A 19,951-nucleotide genomic window follows, 5' to 3' on the forward strand; every position below is an offset into this window, starting at 1 on the left:
TAAGCCTAGATATGAGCTCATGGGAATGGTTTATCTGACAAAGTCAAAGAATTTTGACAGTAAATAATGAATTCAGGGAAAACAAGAAAATAATTGCAATTCCAGCAATTATGAAAATAGGTTTTAGGAGGTTGTTAGGAGACCACATAAAGTTAGTAAACTTTATGCCCTGGAACATGGGAGTTAACAAATGAGGACAACAGTTGAGCAATACTGGTCATAAAAGCAACATTGTTTTAATTCATCACTGCCTAGCTTTCACATTATGCTTCCTAGGATCAAAGTATGCTTTCTTAGTTCACAGTCAGAACTTTAGGGGTGGATGTACAGTGCACGTGGGATGCCTACAACCCATATCACAGCGTTTGGTTCCAGTCTTGAATCCACTTATTAATCTACTATTAATGTGCACCCTGGGAGGCATCAGGTGATAACTTAGGGACTTGGGTCTCTATCACCCAAATGGGAGACCTTGACTGAACATCTGGTTTCTGGTTTTGGCATGGCTCAGTAGCTACTACTGTGAGCATCTGGAGAGTGAACCAGCAGATGGAAGAGCTGTCTCTGCCTTTAAGCACTTTTTAAACAATAAATAACATCATAAAAATTACTGAGAACTAGTTGAAAATTGTTGAAATGGAAACTATCACTGATAATAAGTGGTAAGAAGATATTTTTTAAAAAAAGAGTTCCCGGCCGGCGCCGTGGCTTAACAGGCGAATCCTCCGCCTTGCAGCACCGGCACACCGGGTTCTAGTCCCAGTTGGGGCGCCAGATTCTATCCCGGTTGCCCCTCTTCCAGGCCAGCTCTCTGCTATGGCCCAGGAAGGCAGTGGAGGATGGCCCAAGTGCTTGGGCCCTGCACCTGCATGGGAGACCGGGAGAAGCGCCTGGCTCCTAGCTTCGGATCAGCATGATGTGCCGGCCGCAACGGCCATTGGAGGGTGAACCAACGGCAAAAAGGAAGACCTTTCTCTCTGTCTCTCTCTCACTATCCACTCTGCCTGTCCAAAAAAAAAAAAAAAAAAAAAAAAAAAAGTTACCTTCTGAATGAAATTTGACAATGGATTTGACAATGGATGTATATTCAATTTCTTAAAGCCTTCTTTTCCTGGGGAAAGCACACTGCCTCCTTGACACAGTTAACGGCAAACACACAGTAATGGAGTGTTTTTTATTTGTGATTCAAAAGCCAAACAACCAGGTTGATGATTTAAGATTTTTAGAGTCTTAGAACGTTAACCCGGAAAGGTTATCTCAATTCAATGTCTCCTTTAAATTATGGTTACAGGATGCCCAAAGTCAAAAGATAATGAGTCAGTGGCGAAGCAGGGATTCCCTGACCAATGCTGTTGTCTTCTAAAGAAGAGTCTCCCATTTTTGGTTGTACAGAATGTTATGATTTTGGCCCTAACAGTTGGTGTTTTGTATAATCCTGGTTAAATTACTTCATCTTTTGATGTCCTAATATATCTGTGTCAAACACAGACCTCAAAAGACATACCCCCCAAGATTGCTGACTAAATCAATTAATATACAGCAGGAACTTATATCAGCTTCTGATACAATGTGAATGCTTAATGCATTACTAGCTTCGTCATTTAAAATATTTTTAAATGAAGAGGTTATTTAAAACTTCATTAAAACATTATTTTAAATATCTGGTATTAAGTGATCAGCATTATATTAAAACTCAGCATAGACAGGCAGAAGCAAAAAGAAACCTTCACTGCACGAATAAGCAATGAAATGGTCTTCCTCCACTGAAGGTCACTTACCTTTCTTTCCTGTCAAGGCAAACTGGATGGTATTTCCTCCAACTCCACAGAACGCATCCACCACCACGTTACAGTTGGAAGACTGACTGACGCGGCCAGCAATGTGCTCAGCAATCTTCTCAGGAGTGACTGAGAACCAGCCCTCTGCACAGGAAGTGTCTCTGTTATTTACGATGCTCTAGGCTAAGCCACGCCAAGCACAAACACAACAAACATTACTACCTACTCTTTTTTCTTTAAACATTTATTTATTTATTTGAAAGTCAGAGTTACACAGAGAGAGAAGGAGAGGCAGAGAGAGAAGGGCGGGGGGAGGAAGAGAGTCTTCCATGTGCTGGTTCACTCCCCAATTGGCTGCAAGAACTGGAACTGTGCTGATCTAAAGCCAGGAGCCAGGAGTTTCTTTCAGGTCTCCCACATGGGTGCAGGAGCCAAGGACTTGGGCCATCTTCTACTGCTTTCCCAGGCCACAGCAGAGAGCTGGATGAGAAGTGGAGCAGCTGGGTCTCAAACTGGCGCCCATATGGGATGCCGGCACTGCAGGCAGCGGCTTTAACCTCTACGCCACAGTGCCGGCCCCTGCTACCTCTGGTCGTTTTGGCCATTTGTGGAGTGAACCAGCAGATGGAAGATCTCTGTCTCTCCCTCTCTGTGTCTACAATTCTGCCTCTCCAATCAATCAATCAATCCATCCATCCATCCTTAAAAAAAAAAGAGACCTAACATTTGGTAAGTTATTAAGAGAGGCTCACAGAAACCCTGACATTCGATCACAGATCAAGATCTAATTTTTTTAAAGATTTTTCTTTCTTTGAAAGTCCTAGCACAGAGAAGGGGAGAGATGGAAAGAGAAACAGAGATCAATCTTTTTCTTTTTAAAATTTATTTATTTATAAATTTATAAAATTTTATTATTTCAAAGTTAGAGTTAAAGAGAGAGAAGGAGAGATCTTCCACCTGTGGTTCACTCCCAAGCTGCAATAGCCAGGACTGGGCCAGGCTGAAGCCAGAAGCCAGGAGCTTCATTTGGGTTTCTCATGTGGCAGCAGGGTAGCAGGTAGCAGGGGACCTAGACCATCTTTTGCTGTTTTCCCAGGCCATTAGCAGGGAGCTGGATCAGAAGTGGAGCAGCTGGGACACCAACTGGTGCCCATATGGAATGCCAGCATCGCAGGTGGCAGTTTAACCTGCTAGCCACAGTACCAACCCTGAGTGAGATCTTCTATATGCTGGTTTACTCCTCAAATAGCTAAGAACTAGGAATTCCATCCTAGACTTTCATGTGGTTGGCAGGGACCCAAGTACTTGGGCTATCCTATGATGCCTTCCCAAGTTCATTCAGGGAGTTGGATTGGAAGCAGAGCAGTCAAGACTTGAACCAGCATTCTGATATGGGATGCCAGCACTGCATGTGGCAGCTTATCCCTCTGTGTCACAATATATAATCAGGCTCCTTTCCTGATTTTGATAGCTAATAAACAGCACTGTTTAGGTAGCCTCAACATGAAGGTGAACCTTAGTCTGCAATATCTGAGTTAAGATCACAGCAGAAAAAGCTCAGGAAGAATTAAAGGCTTCTAGTGGTAATTCATGGAATTACATCTTTCCATACTAGGTATTTATTGCTCAGATGTTCTATTTAATAATGTATTGGGGCTGGCACTGTGGTGTAATGGGTAAAGCTGCCACCTGCAGTGCTGGCATCCCATATGAGTGCTGATTCAAGTCCCGGCTGCTCCACTTCCCATCCAGCTCTCTGCTATGGCCTGGGAAAGCAGCTGAAGATGGTCCGAGTCCTTAGGCCCTGTACCTGCACAGGAAGACCTGGAGGAGGCTCTTGGCTCGGCACACCTCCGGCTGTTGTGGCCCAGTGGATGGAAGATCTCTCTCTCTTTTTGCCTCTCCTTCTCTCTGTGTGTAACTCCGACTTTCAAATAAATAAATAAATCTTAAAAAAATTTTAAAAAAAGTACTAAGTACTGTTACTGTCTATAAGATGCTACAAGTACAGCTTAAACCTACACCTGAAGTTTTAAAAATACACATATACTCAAAATTGAGGGATAGTCTCTTGAAACAGTTTGCCACTGTTTCTTTAAAAATGTTGGGGCTGATGCTGTGGGGAAGCAGGTGAAGCCACCACTGACAGTGCTGGCATTGTATAAGGATGCTGGTTCAAGTTCCAGCTGTTCCACTTCTGATCCAGCTCCCTGCTAATGTACCTGGGAAAGCAGAAGATGGCCCAAGTCTTCGGGCCCCTGCACCCATGTGGGAGACCTGGAAGAAGCTCTTGGTTCCTGGCTTTGGATTGGCTCAGTTCTGGCCATCACAGCCATTTGGAGAGTGAACCAGCAGATGGAAGATCTCTCTCTGCCTCTGCCTCTCTGTAACTGCCTTTCAAATAAATATATAAATCTTAAAACAAAAGAAAGCTGAAGTTGGAGCAGGTGCTGTGGTGCCATGGGTTAAGTCATTGTTTAGGAGGCCTATAACTCACACTGCAGTGCCAATTGAATCCTGGCTACTCTGCCCCAGATCCAGCTTCCTGCTACTGCATTCCTGGATGATTCAATTGCTTGGGTCCCTGCCACCCAGTTGGGAGACCCAGGATGGTGTTCCAGGCTCTTGGCTTCAGCCTGACCCAGTCCTAGCTGTTGTGGGCATTTGGATGGTAAATGAGAGAATGAAAGACATCTCTCTTTCTCTCTCTAAGTAGATGAAAATAAGCATTTAAAAAATGTCAGTACCCTCAAAGACAACAAAAGCTGAAGATCTATTCTATGCTAAAGGAAATTAAAGAAATATGAAGAATAAATACAATATACAATCCTATATTGGGAGAAAAAAAAATTATACAGGACTTGAGCAAGATAATCTATAAATCCAGAGCACTCTAGAATTGTAATATGGTAACAGTGCTAAATTGACAATTCACTGTTGTTACATAAAATATACATGTTCCTGGGTAATACATACTCAAGTATTCAGGAGTAAGGATGTGATGTGTGCAACTGGATCTGAAAATGATATACATAAACACACTAAGGGAAATGAAATGTCACAGTATACGTGGCAAAATGTTGAGAATAGCTGAATCTGTGTAAAGGGGATATGAAGATTCCTTGTACTATTCTTACAACTTTTATGTAAGTGTAAAATGGCTTCAAAATAAAACCTCCATACTTTACCTCTGTCTAACTTAATCCCGTCATCAAAACGGGAGAAGAGCCTGTATCTCTGGGCCCAGTATTTTACCAGCTCAGGATCAGCAGCTATCTCAGGAGGCAGGTCATTCGGCTTTTTGTTCTTGTGTTTCTTCTTCTTTTTTATTCCAGCTGAAACAAAACACAAAGATACAGATGCTCACTATGAAAAAAATCACAGGTGAATTTTTCAGATAATTATGGTTTTGACTGCACTCCAGAACAAGCATGGAACAACTCAGAGAAGCAGGAGGGCTGAGGGGAACCCCAATGGTTCCTAGTCACAGCCTCCACTATGCTATTACTGGCTTTGGGAGCTTGGAAAGAAAGTACAACAGGCTCTATAATCTCCAGATTTTAAATCCTGAAAAAGCAATGAATGAGTGAATGAACAGTGTTTTATTAACTTCATGCACAGCACTGACAGGAGACATGAAAAAGTATTAAGAAACTAAGGTTGGGCCGGCGCCGTGGCTCACTTGGTTAATCCTCCACCTGTGGTGCTGGCATCCCATATGGGCACCAGGTTCTAGTCCCGGTTGCTCCTCTTCCAGTCCAGCTCTCTGTTGTGCCCTGGGAGGGCAGTGGAGGATGGCCTAAGTGCTTGGGCCCCTGCACTCGCATGGGAGACCAGGAAGAAACACCTGGCTCCTGGCTTCGGATCGGTGCAGCGCTGGCCATAGTGGCCATTTGGGGAGTGAACAAACTGAAGGAAGACCTTTCTCTCTGTCTCTCTCTCTCACTGTCTATAACTTTACCTGTCAAATAAATTTAAAAAAAAAATTAAAAAAAAAAAAAAAAAAAAAAAGAAACGAAGGTTATTACTTCTGTTAGCCAAGCTGACCATAGCTTGAGTTGGTGAATAGGAATCTAAACATTTCCCATCAACTTCTTTATGTTCTAGCTCTTAGCCACATCAATTCCAGAGGTCACATGGTGTCTGAGAAACTGCAATATGGGTCACTAGTTCCATTTCATAGGGTTCTGGCTCAGAGGACACTTTCTTTTTCAGATAACCAACTTTTATTAGTGTGGTTATTTGATTTTAGTTTCAAGCTGATCAGAAGCAGTAATGTAGAAACACCAAAGTGCTGACACAGTTAAGTAAAAGAACAAGAGGTGACAATTGACAAAGAATAAAACTCTACTACCTTAAAAGGACCTCAAGGATAGAACTGTCTTACTATGGAAAGTTACAAAGCAGCCATGGCTAGGAAGATAAATAAGCCAAATTGCCTTGCCTCTGTAGTAATGGACAGGACAAAGGAGATTTTCAACTGTTTCAGATTAGGTAGGACCCTCTGGTAGTCCAATTCTGATGTAGCTTTTACTGTAAGCCTTAGTTTGGAGCTCATTCAGAAGTGATCAGTCACACTTTGAGTAACAGGTTCACCCTAGTAACCTGAAATACGAAGCCAACTTATTGATTAATCATATACCATCTCTTGGACTTCGCTGTGCCTACCAGGCAAATTCCTGGGAAACAGATGTAATTAGAAGACTGCTTGGTTTGATGAGTTACCCTTCCATATTCTAGTCTGATTGGCAGGTGGGCATATAGGTGAGGTCAGATAGGGGCATGAGATAACACATGGGGCATGGTGAAGGCCTGGTCTCCAGCCCACAAATCTAATCAATCTAATCCTATGTGCCTGCCTATATCAGTATCACATAAACATCTATTGTGAGGATGTTGGCAATGAAAAGATTTAAAATACCCAAAGTATGCCACTGAGAAAAGCAAAGAAACACATGAAACAAAGATCACAGATAAACACACACTCATATCTGCACAATGATTAAAAAAAAAAAAAAAACTAAAATAAAGTATTTTCCTTAATGTTAAATAAGAAATGATGAATTACAATAGAATTGCTTCCTAAGGATAATCTGAAATAACCATTAATAAACTGAGTATTATGTCTAAAGAAAATTTTAATTTTATGTCACAATGTCCCACTGAATAAAGTTATCATTTTTAATTATAAAAGAACTTTTGTTATAAAGAATCTAACCTGTACAAAGGGTTATAAAGTGAAAAGCTATTCTGTTCTCCATTTATTGCAACCAATTGCTATGAATTTTTTTTACATCAATGCACCAGCAAAAAACAAACTTCCACCAGCAACAACCAAACACACAAAACAATTATCAAAGAAAAAACCTGAGCTACATTGAATTTCTTGAGGTCTTAGAGGAATGGGCCATGGTTAGCCTGTGCACCAGAGCAGCAGGCCAGCCCAAGTCCAGTGGTAGATCTGGCCCTCAGCTGCAGTTTCCCTACATGCTTTCCCTTCGATCTCATCGTCCTTGCTCAGAGAGTGCTTGGGATGCAAATTCCAGCAAATTAGCACATTACATTTAATATGCCTTCCTCCTAAACAGTAATCCTGACATATAGATGATTCAAAGTGAAGACTAAGGAAAAACAGATCAAGGAAATACTGTAGTTTGTGAATTCTATTAACAAGCTGTGGCATATTTAGTCTTACCTTCAGTTTCTACCTGGAAGGAATCTGGTGTGTCTTGAGTAACGCAATCCTGCTTATCCGGAACAGCTGCTACTAAGCTGTCGCTTTCACTTTTTTCTGGTTCAAGTTTGCCAGCAGAAGATAAGGTCTGACACTTTTCAGGTTCTGCCTTACCAGTCTCCAGCAGGTCATCAGCTGTTTTAACAGACACGTCCTGCTCCCCTGAGTCACTGCTTGTACAAGTGTCTTGCACACTGTTGTGAGAAAATGACTCCTGTGATGCTTCTTCACCCACTGGTTCATTAACCCATTTTAGGAACTTTTCTACCTGAAATATTAAGATGTAATCATCAGAATAAATTCTAAACTACAAAGAATGTTCCATCTTTTAGCATTTCTGACTTGAATGACAGATTGTGTTGTAATTATTAGTTCTGAGAAGTATACTGTATCACAGTGTAGTAATTCTGAACTAATTAGAATTTGGGCAAACCATGATCTTAGGAAAAATTTCTTTAAAAGGAAGGAAAACACCAAGTAAATACTTCCTGTCATCAATTAACATTAGGAGGATAAAGCCACATTGCTTCAGTAGTTTTTCATAAAGATTCCTTACAACCTAACTGTGAACTTTGTGATATCACCATAACAAATGTACCTACTGAGTGCTGAACCATTAATTTTAGGTTTTCAAATTATATATGTGCATATTGCAATAGTCAAGCTCCAATCTAGGTTAAATGTTACTTAGCATCAAAGATGAATTCTGAAATGATTTAGTGTCAATTTTTCTTTTAAGTACAAAAGCAGCACTATCCTGGAAAGAATGAGAACTGCCTTTTAACGAAGCAGCAGAGTCAGGAAGACCAGTCCTAACAAACCAAATTTATTCTTTGAAATGTTAACATAGCTCAAGTTCAGATGTTATACTTCCCTGCAGCTTGGGTAACAAGAAAACTCTTTCTAACAGGTCTTTATGACCTTCTTATGATTGAGTAAATTAGAATGAAGGAGATAGAGGGTGGGCAACAATCCAGAATCTTTCTCAGGAGAAATGTGACTAAAAAACCAGGCACACCAGGTATCACAGGACTCAACAGCCACCTTTTTTTTCTCAGTAATGCTTAGCAACTATGTTTCTGTTCTCAGCTATAGAGGAATGCATGGAGATGACTACATTGAATACATTATGAAAAGTGCTACAGGACTGACAATTGGCAGTCTGTTTCAGATATACTCAGGGTCACTAAAATACATTTATTAAAATATATAGGGGCAGGGGGACCTGGAGGAAGCTCCTGGCTCCTGGCTTTGGATCAGTGCAGCTCTGGCTGTTGCGGTCAACTGGGGAGTGAACCAGTGGATGGAAGATCTCTCTCTCTCTCTCTTTGTAACTCTGTCTTTCAAATAAATAAATACATCTCAAAAATGTATCGGGGCTAGTGCTGTGGCATAGCGGGTAAAGCTGCCGCCTGCACTGCCGACATCCCATATGGGAGCATGTTTTCCAGGAATGCTGGTTAGGAAGAAAAATGTACTCTTAGGATAAAACAAAGTCATCATGCTAAGATTAAGTTCTTCTGCCCTGAAGCACGGCTGGAGATCTTGTGACGGATGCTCATTAGAATGTGTTTTTTTCCTAGAATATGGAAGGGTAACTCATCAAACCAAGCAGTCTTCTAATTACATCTGTTTCCCAGGAATTTGCATGGTAGGCACAGCGAAGTCCAAGAGATGGTATATGAATATTTCAGATTACAACATTAATCAATAAGTTGGCTTCGTATTTCAGGTTACTAGGGTGAACCTGTTACTCAAAGTGTGACTGATCACTTCTGAATGAGCTCCAAACTAAGGCTTACAGTAAAAGCTACATCAGAATTGGACTACCAGAGGGTCCTACCTAATCTGAAACAGTTGAAAATCTCCTTTGTCCTGTCCATTACTACAGAGGCAAGGCAATTTGGCTTATTTATCTTCCTAGCCATGGCTGCTTTGTAACTTTACACACTTCAATTTCACTTGGCTCTGCATGCTTTTTTTCAAGTGAAGTTTATATAACATATACCTTCAGGAAGGGAAAAGAATTTTAGGTACCCTTACATCTGTTAGAAACAGACTTCTCATTTGAATACAACAGTTTCAAGAGGTTAGGCTCACAAAACGTGAATCTACATTTAAGTCTAAAGGAAAAATTATACATACCTTACTCAGAGTTTTGCTTTTTTTTAAAAATGATTTTTCTGCCTCTTCGGTAAAGAAGATGTGCTTGTTTTTCATCGTGATTTGTCTGCGCATGTCCAGATGCTTTGACTTATGCTTTATGTTCTTCTCTAGATACCTGACCTGCCGATGACTGAAATTTGCAATTCCTCCATATCTGTGATTAGATCAAAAGAAGTGACTCACAACCTAAGTTCCAAGACTATGTTGCTTTGATGTGAGAATTAAGCTAATAATTTCACTAGTTTTTGCTATTAGCAACCACCATTTTAACTTCTTAGAATTAGGAAAATGCAGTTCAAACTACATAGGGCTTTTGGCCTAGCTTTTACATAAACTCTAAAGCAAATGTGAAACACCAATGGTGGGAATAGAAACTTAAATGGAGATGGAGGTAGAAATTATGTAGGGGCTGCAACAAAGAAATAGCAAAAAATACACACCCCCTTATTGGGAAAATACAAATTTTCTCAAAGCATGGTAATTTCAAAACTTTTTTTTTTTTTTGACAGGCAGAGTTAGACAGTGAGAGAGAGAGAGAGAAAGGTCTTCCTTTTGTTGGTTCACCCCTCAAGTGGCTGCTACGGTCGGTGTGCTGTGGCCAGCGTGCTGCGCTGATCCAAAGCCAGGAGCCAGGTGCTTCCTCCTGGTCTCCCATGCAGGTGCAGGGCCCAAGGACTTGGGCCATCCTCCACTGCACTCCCGGGCCACAGCAGCGAGCTGGACTGGAAGAGGAGCAACCGGGACAGAATCCAGCACCCTAACCGGGACTAGAACCTGGGGTACCAGCGCCGCAGGCGGAGGATTAGCCTATTGAGCCATGGCGCTGGCCCTCCAAAACTCTTTTAATAGGTATCTGACATGTTCTAATTGTCTTAACAGTGGTCACAAAAGTCTTAACCTAAATGAATCTGAGCTTATTATAACTAGTACTCAAATAGTATTTTATACTTTGTGTTTCTGTGTGGGTGCAAACTGTTGAAATCTTTACTTAATATATGCTAAATTGATCTTCTGTATATAAAGATAATTGAAAATTAATCTTGATGTGAATGGAAGAGGAGAGGGGGTGGGAGAGGGGAGTGTTGTGGGTGGGAGGGAAGTTATGGGGGAGGGAAGCTATTGCAATACATAAGATGTACTTTGGAAATTTATGTTCATTAAATAAAATTAAAAAAAAAAAAAAGAATCTGAGCTTACAAAAAAAATTGTCAAAATGACTGGAGAACACCTGATCTAATAATCTGATTCTTTCTAGTCCTGAAAGTACATAAGGGTCTTATAAATATGAAAAAGCTAGGTATGGATCACAAAGTTGTTTTGTACCAAAATAAATTTAATTTTAAACTTCATTTTCTACAAACTTTTTCATGTATTCTTGTATATTTGCTATGAAGCTTTTTTTTTTTTTTTGGACAGGCAGAGTGGATAGTGAGAGAGAGAGACAGAGAGGAAGGTCTTCCTTTTTGCCGTTGGTTCACCCTCCAAAGGCCGCTGCGGCCGGCGCATCTCGCTGATCCGAAGCCAGGAGCCAGGTGCTTCTCCTGGTCTCCCATGCGGGTGCAGGGCCCAAGGACTTGGGCCATCCTCCACTGCCTTCCCGGGCCATAGCAGAGAGCTGGCCTGGAAGAGGGGCAACCGGGATAGAATCCGGCGCCCCGACCAGGACTAGAACCCGGTGTGCCGGCGCCACAAGGTGGAGGATTAGCCTGTTAAGCCACGGCGCCGGCTACTATGAAGCTTTCTTTGACTATATCCAGGCTCATTTAACTCCTCTCCTATAAACTATCATGGACTTAAGAGTTTAATACAGAGGCCAGTGCTGTGGTGTAATAGACTAAGCTTCCACCTGTTGTGCCAACACCCTATGGACAATGGTTCGTGACCTGGCTGCTCCTTTTTCAATCCAGGTCTCTGCTTATGGACTGGGAAAGCAGTGGAAGATGGCCCAAGCACTTGGGCCCCTGTACCCATGTTAGAGACCTGGAAGAAGCTCCTGGCTTCGGATCAGCTCAGCTCTGGCCATTGTGGCCATCTGGGGAGTGAACCAGTAGATGGAAGACCTTTCTGTTTCTCCCTTTCTCTCTCTCCATAACTCTACCTCTAAAATAAATAAAATTAAAAAAGGAAAAGAATATAATATAAACATTAGCTCTTAAAAAATCTAGAGTAGCTTGATTTTAAATGTTAAGTCTTATTGTCTAGTCATATAAGCTTCTTTATTATAAAAAAAAAATAAACCTTATCCTTCTCTTTTAAGTAAAACTGGGTACTCTGAATAGAAGGACAACAGTTAAGTTAAATCCTAGGCAACAAAAGAGATCTCCACAACTGTATATTGTAGATCTATACAATCTATCTACTAATTTCTTAATAAAATTGCATGTGCAAATAATACACTCTATGTAGATTTAAAAATGCTTTATTGCTAAAATTTATGATCTTTAGCCACAAATGATTGTATGAATCACAACTGTCCCAAAGTATCAAAAGAAGAAACAATTGATAATCTTTAGAAACTATTTATTACCAATATGTACTTGTATGTGAGTTTGGATTCAATTTATAAGTCAATCTGAGCCATTCCCCAAGTCCATTCCTTACTGTTTTCATAAAGTGTAGGTATCTATTAATTTTCTCAACTTATAAAATAGTCTCAACCCTTAGATACAGACCCTCAGGTTAGGTCACAAGTTCAAGTTGGCCAAATTGATCTTTAACATTCCCTGTCTACTTAGTTCAGTTTTAACATCAAGTGTTACAAAATCTCCATTTGTTCTTACACAATTACATATCTATTCATACTTTCCTTCTATTTCATGCTTGGAAATTTAACCCCAGAGAAAACTTAGGTTTTCCATATACAAAAGTTCATATATCTTTGTTAAACAAAACAGCAGAAATGATCTACATGTCCTTCCACAGATGAATGGTTCTACAAATTTTGGTATACATCCATACAATGGAATACTATTCAGCAATAAGAAGGAAAAAATGATCTATACATGAAATAATCTTGATAAACCTCAAGGACTAATTGGCTTACATCTTAGGAAATAACCCAGATATTGCTAACTAGGATGATTAAGCACAATGCTCCCACTGAAAGGACTGGGTGAACATTTTATGCATCAACAAAGAAGGGTGTCCATGGCACACTCTTGAAGGAGAAAAGCAAGCTGTAACGTATGTATAGTATGATTCCATTTTATATGCTTTATTAAAAGGGAAGTAATGTGTATGCATGCATATTTTCATAAAAACATATGCGAGCAAATCTGGAAGGACATATGCCAGACTTTACACACTGCCTACTTCTGGAAATAATCTGAAGGGAAGACGTTTACTTATTACTTCTTACTTCTGTTTTGCTACTTTCACAATAAAAAAGAAAAGAGGTTACTGCAGATTTCAATGTCATATTCATTATGTTCTTTAGATATACACAGGGATAGACATGTGAGATGCTAGATGAGAAGATAGCTATGCTTAGAAGTCACAAGAGCTGGGCTTAAATCTCCTCTCTAATTGGTCTGATTTTGACCAAGTGAAAATATCTGTGAACTTTAGTCACTTTCTATTTATGAAATGGAAAAACAGCACTGGATTGCTGTGAAGTGAACGGAGTTAATACATATGAATATATCATGTGTACAGTGAGTGGTAACTTTACTGCAATTCTTACCCTAAGAGACTTCAGTGTTTTAGTTCTAACACCTTCAATGCTATCAAATACATTAACATTTATTAGCTACCTATATATTAGAGAGCTTTAAGGTAGCATAAGTGGTCACAATTTCTGGAAGACAATAGCTTTTATGAATAGTTACTTTTGTCCTGAGCCATGCTTGAATCCTAGAAGGGCACCATTGTCATCCATGTCTGAATCTGGGTTTTCATTGATGTCCAGTTCATGGCTAAACAAACAAACAAAAGATAAATGGTAATAAGCCATTATCTCCAGTTCAAGAAAACATTAAAAAGCACATATAATCAATGTATACAAATGGTCTCATCACAGTAATCAATCATAATTCACAAAGCAAAGAGAAAGAGAATGGTGGTCAGGATTTTCCAAATGAGGTAAAGTACAGTTTGGAGCATAATACGCATTGAAATCTTAAACCATATCAAGTAATTCTATTTCTGAACATGGCACAAATATAGATCTCTCCACTGTCCTGTGGAATAAAACCCGTAAAGTTGCAGCCTGCATCTACGAAAGTGACTTCCTCAGAGGTTTTCCTTAAAGAATAAACAAGGAAATAAAAAAATTTAAGAGAAGAAGCAACAGTAAGAAGAATAGGGCTATGAGATAAGTAATGCTAAGCATCCAGAAGAATCCATCTATCAGGGATAGCTTTCAGAAATAATATAACAGGGGCTGGTGTATTGGGCTAAGCTTCTGCCTGTGGGACCGGCACCCCATATGTGCCTGGTTCTTGTCCCAGCTGCTCCTCTTCTGATCCAGCTCTCTCTGCTTATGGCCTGGGAAAGCAAAAGATGGCTCCAGTGCATGGGCCCCTGCACCTCTGTCTGTAGCTCTACCTCTCCAAAAAAAAAAAAAAAATCTTAAAGAAATAACAGCAAGTAAGTAAAAATGGCAAGAGATAATTCCTTTTCTTTAAGATTTATTTATTTCAGAGGCAGAGTTACAAACAGAGAGAGGGAGAGACAGATAGAGAGATCTTCCATCTGCTGGTACATTCCCCAAATGACTGCAAAATGGCAGGAGCTGGGCCTGTCTGAAACCAGGAGCCAGGAACCTCTTCCAGGTCTCCCACATGGGTGTAGGGGCCCAAGCACGTGGCCATCCTGTACTGCTTTCCCAGGCCATTGAGAGTTGGATTGGAAGAGGAGCAGCTGGGACACGAACTGGTGCCCATATGGGATTCTGGCACTGCAGGCGGAGTCTTAGCCTACTACACCATAGCGTAGGCCCCAAAATAATTCCATTTCTTAAAACAATTATTTTTTACTTAAAGGCATAGTTAGACAGAGAGAGAGAGAGAGAGAGAGAGACAGAGACAGAGAGAAAGAAATGGCTGCAATGGCTGGGGCTGGGCCAGGCTGAAGCTAGGAGCCTGGAACTTCATCCAGTCTCCTACATGAACACAGGGGCCCAAGCACTTGGTACATCTTCCACTGCTTTCCCAGGCATATTAGCAGGGAGCTGGATTGAAACCAGGGCAGCCAAGACTCGAACTGGTGCCCAAATAGGATGCCAGTGTTGTGCAGGTGGTAGCTTAAGCCACTGTGCCACAATGCCAGCCCCAAGAGAAATAATTTTATTTCAAAGGTTTAATTTTTTTGAAAGGCAAAGTTACAGAGAGAGGACACACACACACACACACACAGAGGGATCTTAACATCCACTGTTTCTATCTCCAATGGCCACAATGGGCCAGACTATAGCCAGGAACCTGGAGCTTCATCCAGGTCTCCCACGTGGGTGCAAGAGCCCAAATACTTTGGCCATCTTCCACTGCTTTCCCAGGTGCACTAGCAAGGAGCTGGATTGGAAATCAAACAGCTGTGTCTTGAACTGGTGCCCACATGGGATGCCTGCATCACATGAGGCGGCTTGCTACACCACAACAGTGGCCCTGAGAAATAATTCTTACTATGTTTGTCCTTTCAATTAAGTTCAGTGAACCTTTTATTGAGTAACTACTGGGTCCTAAGAATCTAAGTACACACATGGTCTCCAACTCCAGAAACTAGAAGGAACTAATGGAGTTAAAACAGCAATGTCTACCATATAGAGGGAATATAGTAGAGACATGTTTTAAAAATATTACTTGAGAGGGAGGAGGGGGAAAAAGGAGAAACAGGGGGGAGAGAGAGACTGATTAATTGATTGATCAATTTATTCAATCCACTGGTTCATTCTCCAAATAGCTACAGAAGCCTGGAACTCAATCCAAGTCTCCCACATGAGTGGCAGGGAACAACTACTTTAGTCTTCACCATTTGTCTCCGAGAGTCTGCATTGGTGAGAAGCTGGAATTGGGAACTGGAGCTGAAATTGAACCCAGATGGGACTTGGGCATCTTCACTACCACATCAAACACTCCACTCTCCCAAGGTGTTTCATGTATCAAGTTACTGAACTTTCAGAGATTGCCTTCAGTTTTTCCAAAAGCTGCACGAGACACTACACATCCTATCTGTGTAATGATCCAACCATTCCTTGTTATTTATAGCACTAACGTTTGACCACACCTTATATTATACCTTAATTTTTTTGTACTTGTTTACTTACGTGCGTAGGTGGTAAAACAGAAGGAGCATCACCTTGGTCTGGGCTCTTGCTCTAAAGCTGCCACTGCTGTGAGGAAACTCTTGAGCAAGGTACTTGACCCTGTTTGCTTTGCTATTCCTATTCCTAGTCAAGGAGAGCACTAGACTGAGGTTTATTTAACAATAAAATCTGTGTTAATACATATCCAGACTTTTGAGAACAAATTAGTATTGCTTAGAAGAGCAGGGAGAAAATATAAAAGTTATAACCCTCTGATAGTTACTAAGTGTCAGATATATTGAAGGTCAGCTCCACGCTCCGAGTTAGTTCCATCTCATAGATGAGAAATTAAGAAATGTACTTAGGAGTTTGTGAGTGACAGAGCTGGGTCTAGACTGAGGGTCCAAAAGCTCAGGTTTGTATGTACTCCTGCCTCTTCATTTCACCAGATTAGCAGGGCTGTTTGCATAAACATTTAACAACCATTCACTCATGGGCACACACGCTATGTTAACTTCTGCAGAGAGGTAATGTGCAACTTGCCTCCTCTTGAGTTTGCTTGGTTTACTCTCAGGTGGATCTTCATCACTCTCGTCTCCATCAACACCACTGGTGTGTGGTCTGCCTTTGCTTTTGTTTGCTCCTGAAGACTCCTGTGAATCTAAAGAGGCAGAGATAATACAGCAGACTTTTCTCTTGGCTTGGTAACTTTTCTGTCATTCACAAAAACAATTAAAATGTTCTAGTGCCTTTCCTTCAACAAACTGTACATGTGCATCAGAGAAAGTGCCTGGCCATATCTACCTGGTATCTACATGTAGAATCTGAGCTTAAAAAAACCGTAACTATGTCTGTAAAGTTTAAAAATTTAAAAAGGCAAACTAAAACTACTTCTTCATAGCTGTTAAAAACCCACACAAATTACTCCACAAGGCCACCTTTGTGATAGATTTTAGCAGCCATTTTCTTACAGAGTTTTCACCTAAATGTCTTCTGAAATAAAATATTTTATTTATACATTAATATTATGCTTACTGAGATCCTCTACCGAGCAAAACTTCACATATCCTGAATGAATGCCACATGTGACCCATAAGTTTATGTAATGTCAAATATATGTGCCAAGTCATTCTCTAACATGCCTTCTATCACCTCATTTGCTCTGGAAAACTGTGGAAGTTCTAAGCTCCCTCTAACTTAAGATTCCTCAAGAGTCTGTTAAGGTTGCCTTCACTGGCTACCAAGGAGTAACAAGAAAGAATGATACTTTTGAGACCCAAATACTCTTATTAATACAGAAGGGCAATATACAACTATGATCTAAAAATAAGATGGAAAATAATTTAAGTATTATACTATGAAAAGAGTTGCTATCATTCAACTCCACCATAAAGGATTAGCAGTAGTTGTTTTGATAAACAGGTTTATTTTGCTAACTCTCACTTAGTAAAACATTTTTTTGTCTAATCTTACCCTGGGCTGGTTGGTCTGTGCTTGTATTCCCAGATAAGTTGTTCTCCTTGGTTTCTCCATTACTTGGTTCCCTTTGGCCAGAAGCAGGGCACTCTCTACTGCTGCTGTCCTCACTTAGCTCCTGATGACCATCACAACTTACTGAGGAGTCTAACTGGCTCTGGCCTATTTCCTCTGAATTCAGAGTTATATTACTAATTCCAGCAAGTATTTCATTATGATCCTTATCATCGGAACTAGAGCTTTCATTATGAGCTATACTAGGTGATGATGGAAAAGATATTAAGCCAACTTTCATGCAATTTTCATCTTCCTGGTTATCAACTTCTGTTTTCATTGCACAAGTGTCTATATTGCTGTTTTGTGAGGTATCAAAAGTCCAACCCTGAGCTTCCCAATACTGAAACTGTTCCAAATAATACCAATAAATTTGACTATAATGTTGTTCCCATTCTTCTTTTGTTTCAGGAAAGTTCCAAGGTTCAGAAGACAGTGCTTGATCTGGATGTTTTTCTTGCCAACTTTGCCATAATAGTCCTCCTCCATATTCATTCCAATATTGCTCCCATTTCTCTGTAATTTCTAGCTTTGCAGATAAAGTATTTTCAACAGGAAGACTTTTGGTTTCAACGTCCTTTTTGCCTTGAAATTTACATGTTCTGGTATTTTCACAGTGTTCAACTGAAGATGGATCATCTGAGGCCAAACTGTCATCATCTTCATATTCCTTTCTCAAAGATTCTCGTATCATTTCATCTAAGTACTTCTTTTGATGTTTTCTCTTTTTCTTTTTTATTTTAACTTTATTTCTAGTATTCATAGATATCTACAACAGATAAACAATAACTTGAATATAAAATGCACTTCATTAAGTATAAAAGTAGAATCCAACATTATTTTGACATTGAATTAAGTAAAATACTCTAAAACCCTACGTTGGGCTTTTAGTTACACAAGCAAGTGATTCTTACATTTAAGTTCCCAAGAGGAGGAAGAATCACATATGGAACTGTCACAACTTGCAATTTTGGTGAATCTACAAATACATACTTGTGAAATTTTATGAGGAAAACCAAGAAACAGAAATAATAAAAGTATATTAATATTTACCTCAAAATTCTTATGTGCAGAAACCCCACCAAACTGAAGCGGCAATCCCATACTTCTCATGAGTTCGGCCTCAGAATCAAGTTCACTTTCATCCAGTCCCATGCGTTTGCTGTCAGGTAATTCAGCAGTGCAGAGGGAATGACCCTCTTCCTCCTCTTCTGTAGCCTGGTCTCCTAAAGGTAGCATTGTGAGCTTAGTTTTAGAGAAAATTTTGAGGTGAGCTTTCTTATTCTTATTTTAAAGAACCTGAGAACCAGAATGATTACACCATTTGTAATGTTGTAATTCTTAAGTGGAAAAAAAAAAGAATTGATGGTCATATAGATTAATCACAAGAACAGCCAATGAAGAATTCAGACAACTTCTCTTCCAGCTCTGCCTGCCACTGTCCATTAATCTGCTCAACTGTGGCTCCCTTACTGAGTATCTGTTCTGTGCCATGTACCACACAAATACTGAGGACAGAAATGAGAGGGGATAGGGCAGTGTAACTTTGGGAAAAACACTTCTGTGTACCCATTCCTTACCTGCAAAATTGCTACATGAGCTCGTGGATTTAAAATCCTGATCTGGGGCCAGTACTGTGGCATAGTGGGCTAAACTTCCACCTGTGGTGCCAGTATCCCGTATAGGTGCCAGATTGAGTCCTGGCTGCTCCACTTCCGATCCATCTCTCTCCTATGGCCTGGGAAGGCAGTGGAAGATGGCCCACCATGTGCTTGTGCCCCTGCACCTACATGGGAGGCCCAGAAGAAGCTCCTGGCTACTGGATTTGGATTGGCCCAGCTCCAGCCACTGAGGACATTTGGAGAGCCAATCAGTAGATGGAAGCCCTTTCTGTTTCTCCCTCTCTGTTTGTAACTCTACTTCTCAAATAAATAAATAAGATCCATAAAAAAAAATTCTTATCTGTGGAGTGATTGTAGGAGCTTTAGCATGAGGTAAGAGAGGTTTGCCTTCAGGCCCCTCAGAGCTACTTTGATACAACGAGGACTGAGGTCCTAGGAGTCTATGGAAGAGCTGATTTAACCAAAGTGTTCTGCTCTTAAACATTTGAAATTCACCAAACTGGGCTGGTGTTGTGGCCTAAGCAGTACCGGCATCCCATGTGGGCACTGGTTCAAGTCCTGGCTGTTCCAATTCCTATCCAGCTCCCTGCTAACATGCCTGGAAAGATGGTCAACTCTTTGGGCTCCTGGCTTCAACCTGGTCCCGTCCTGGCCATTGTGCCCATTTGGGGAGTGAACAAGTGGATGGAAGATTCTCTCTCTCTCTCTGTAACTGACTTAAAAAAAAAAAAAAAAAAAAAAAAAGAAAGAAACCTACCAAACTGGAAGGTTCTTTCAAGCTTCCTGATTTCAGATCTTGGAGAAAAACCATTTATCACAACCAAATTCCACTTTGCCTGAATATGGTTATCTAACAGTAGTAATAGCATTAATTAGACCA

General features: G+C 40.5%; 1 protein-coding gene across 2 annotated transcripts in view; it reads right to left on the reverse strand.

The window, feature by feature from the left end:
• Positions 1-19,951, reverse strand: part of TGS1 (trimethylguanosine synthase 1) — a 47,843-nt gene that overhangs the window by 14,749 nt on the left and 13,143 nt on the right. Inside the window, exons 3-10 of one of the 2 annotated variants that reach the window (XM_062188486.1) lie at positions 18,503-18,675; positions 17,393-18,218; positions 16,463-16,580; positions 13,506-13,592; positions 9,658-9,832; positions 7,627-7,780; positions 4,967-5,113; positions 1,779-1,922 (exon numbers count right to left, since the gene is read on the reverse strand). In XM_062188486.1, the coding sequence (XP_062044470.1) occupies positions 1,779-1,922; positions 4,967-5,113; positions 7,627-7,780; positions 9,658-9,832; positions 13,506-13,592; positions 16,463-16,580; positions 17,393-18,218; positions 18,503-18,675 (1,824 nt within the window). Of the gene's footprint in view, positions 1-1,778; positions 1,923-4,966; positions 5,114-7,473; positions 7,781-9,657; positions 9,833-13,505; positions 13,593-16,462; positions 16,581-17,392; positions 18,219-18,502; positions 18,676-19,951 lie in introns of both variants that reach the window. The other variant, XM_062188485.1, reaches the window with a different exon arrangement.

This window comes from Lepus europaeus, chromosome 4 (assembly GCF_033115175.1).
Source record: "Lepus europaeus isolate LE1 chromosome 4, mLepTim1.pri, whole genome shotgun sequence".
In the NCBI taxonomy this organism is placed as follows: domain Eukaryota; kingdom Metazoa; phylum Chordata; class Mammalia; order Lagomorpha; family Leporidae; genus Lepus; species Lepus europaeus.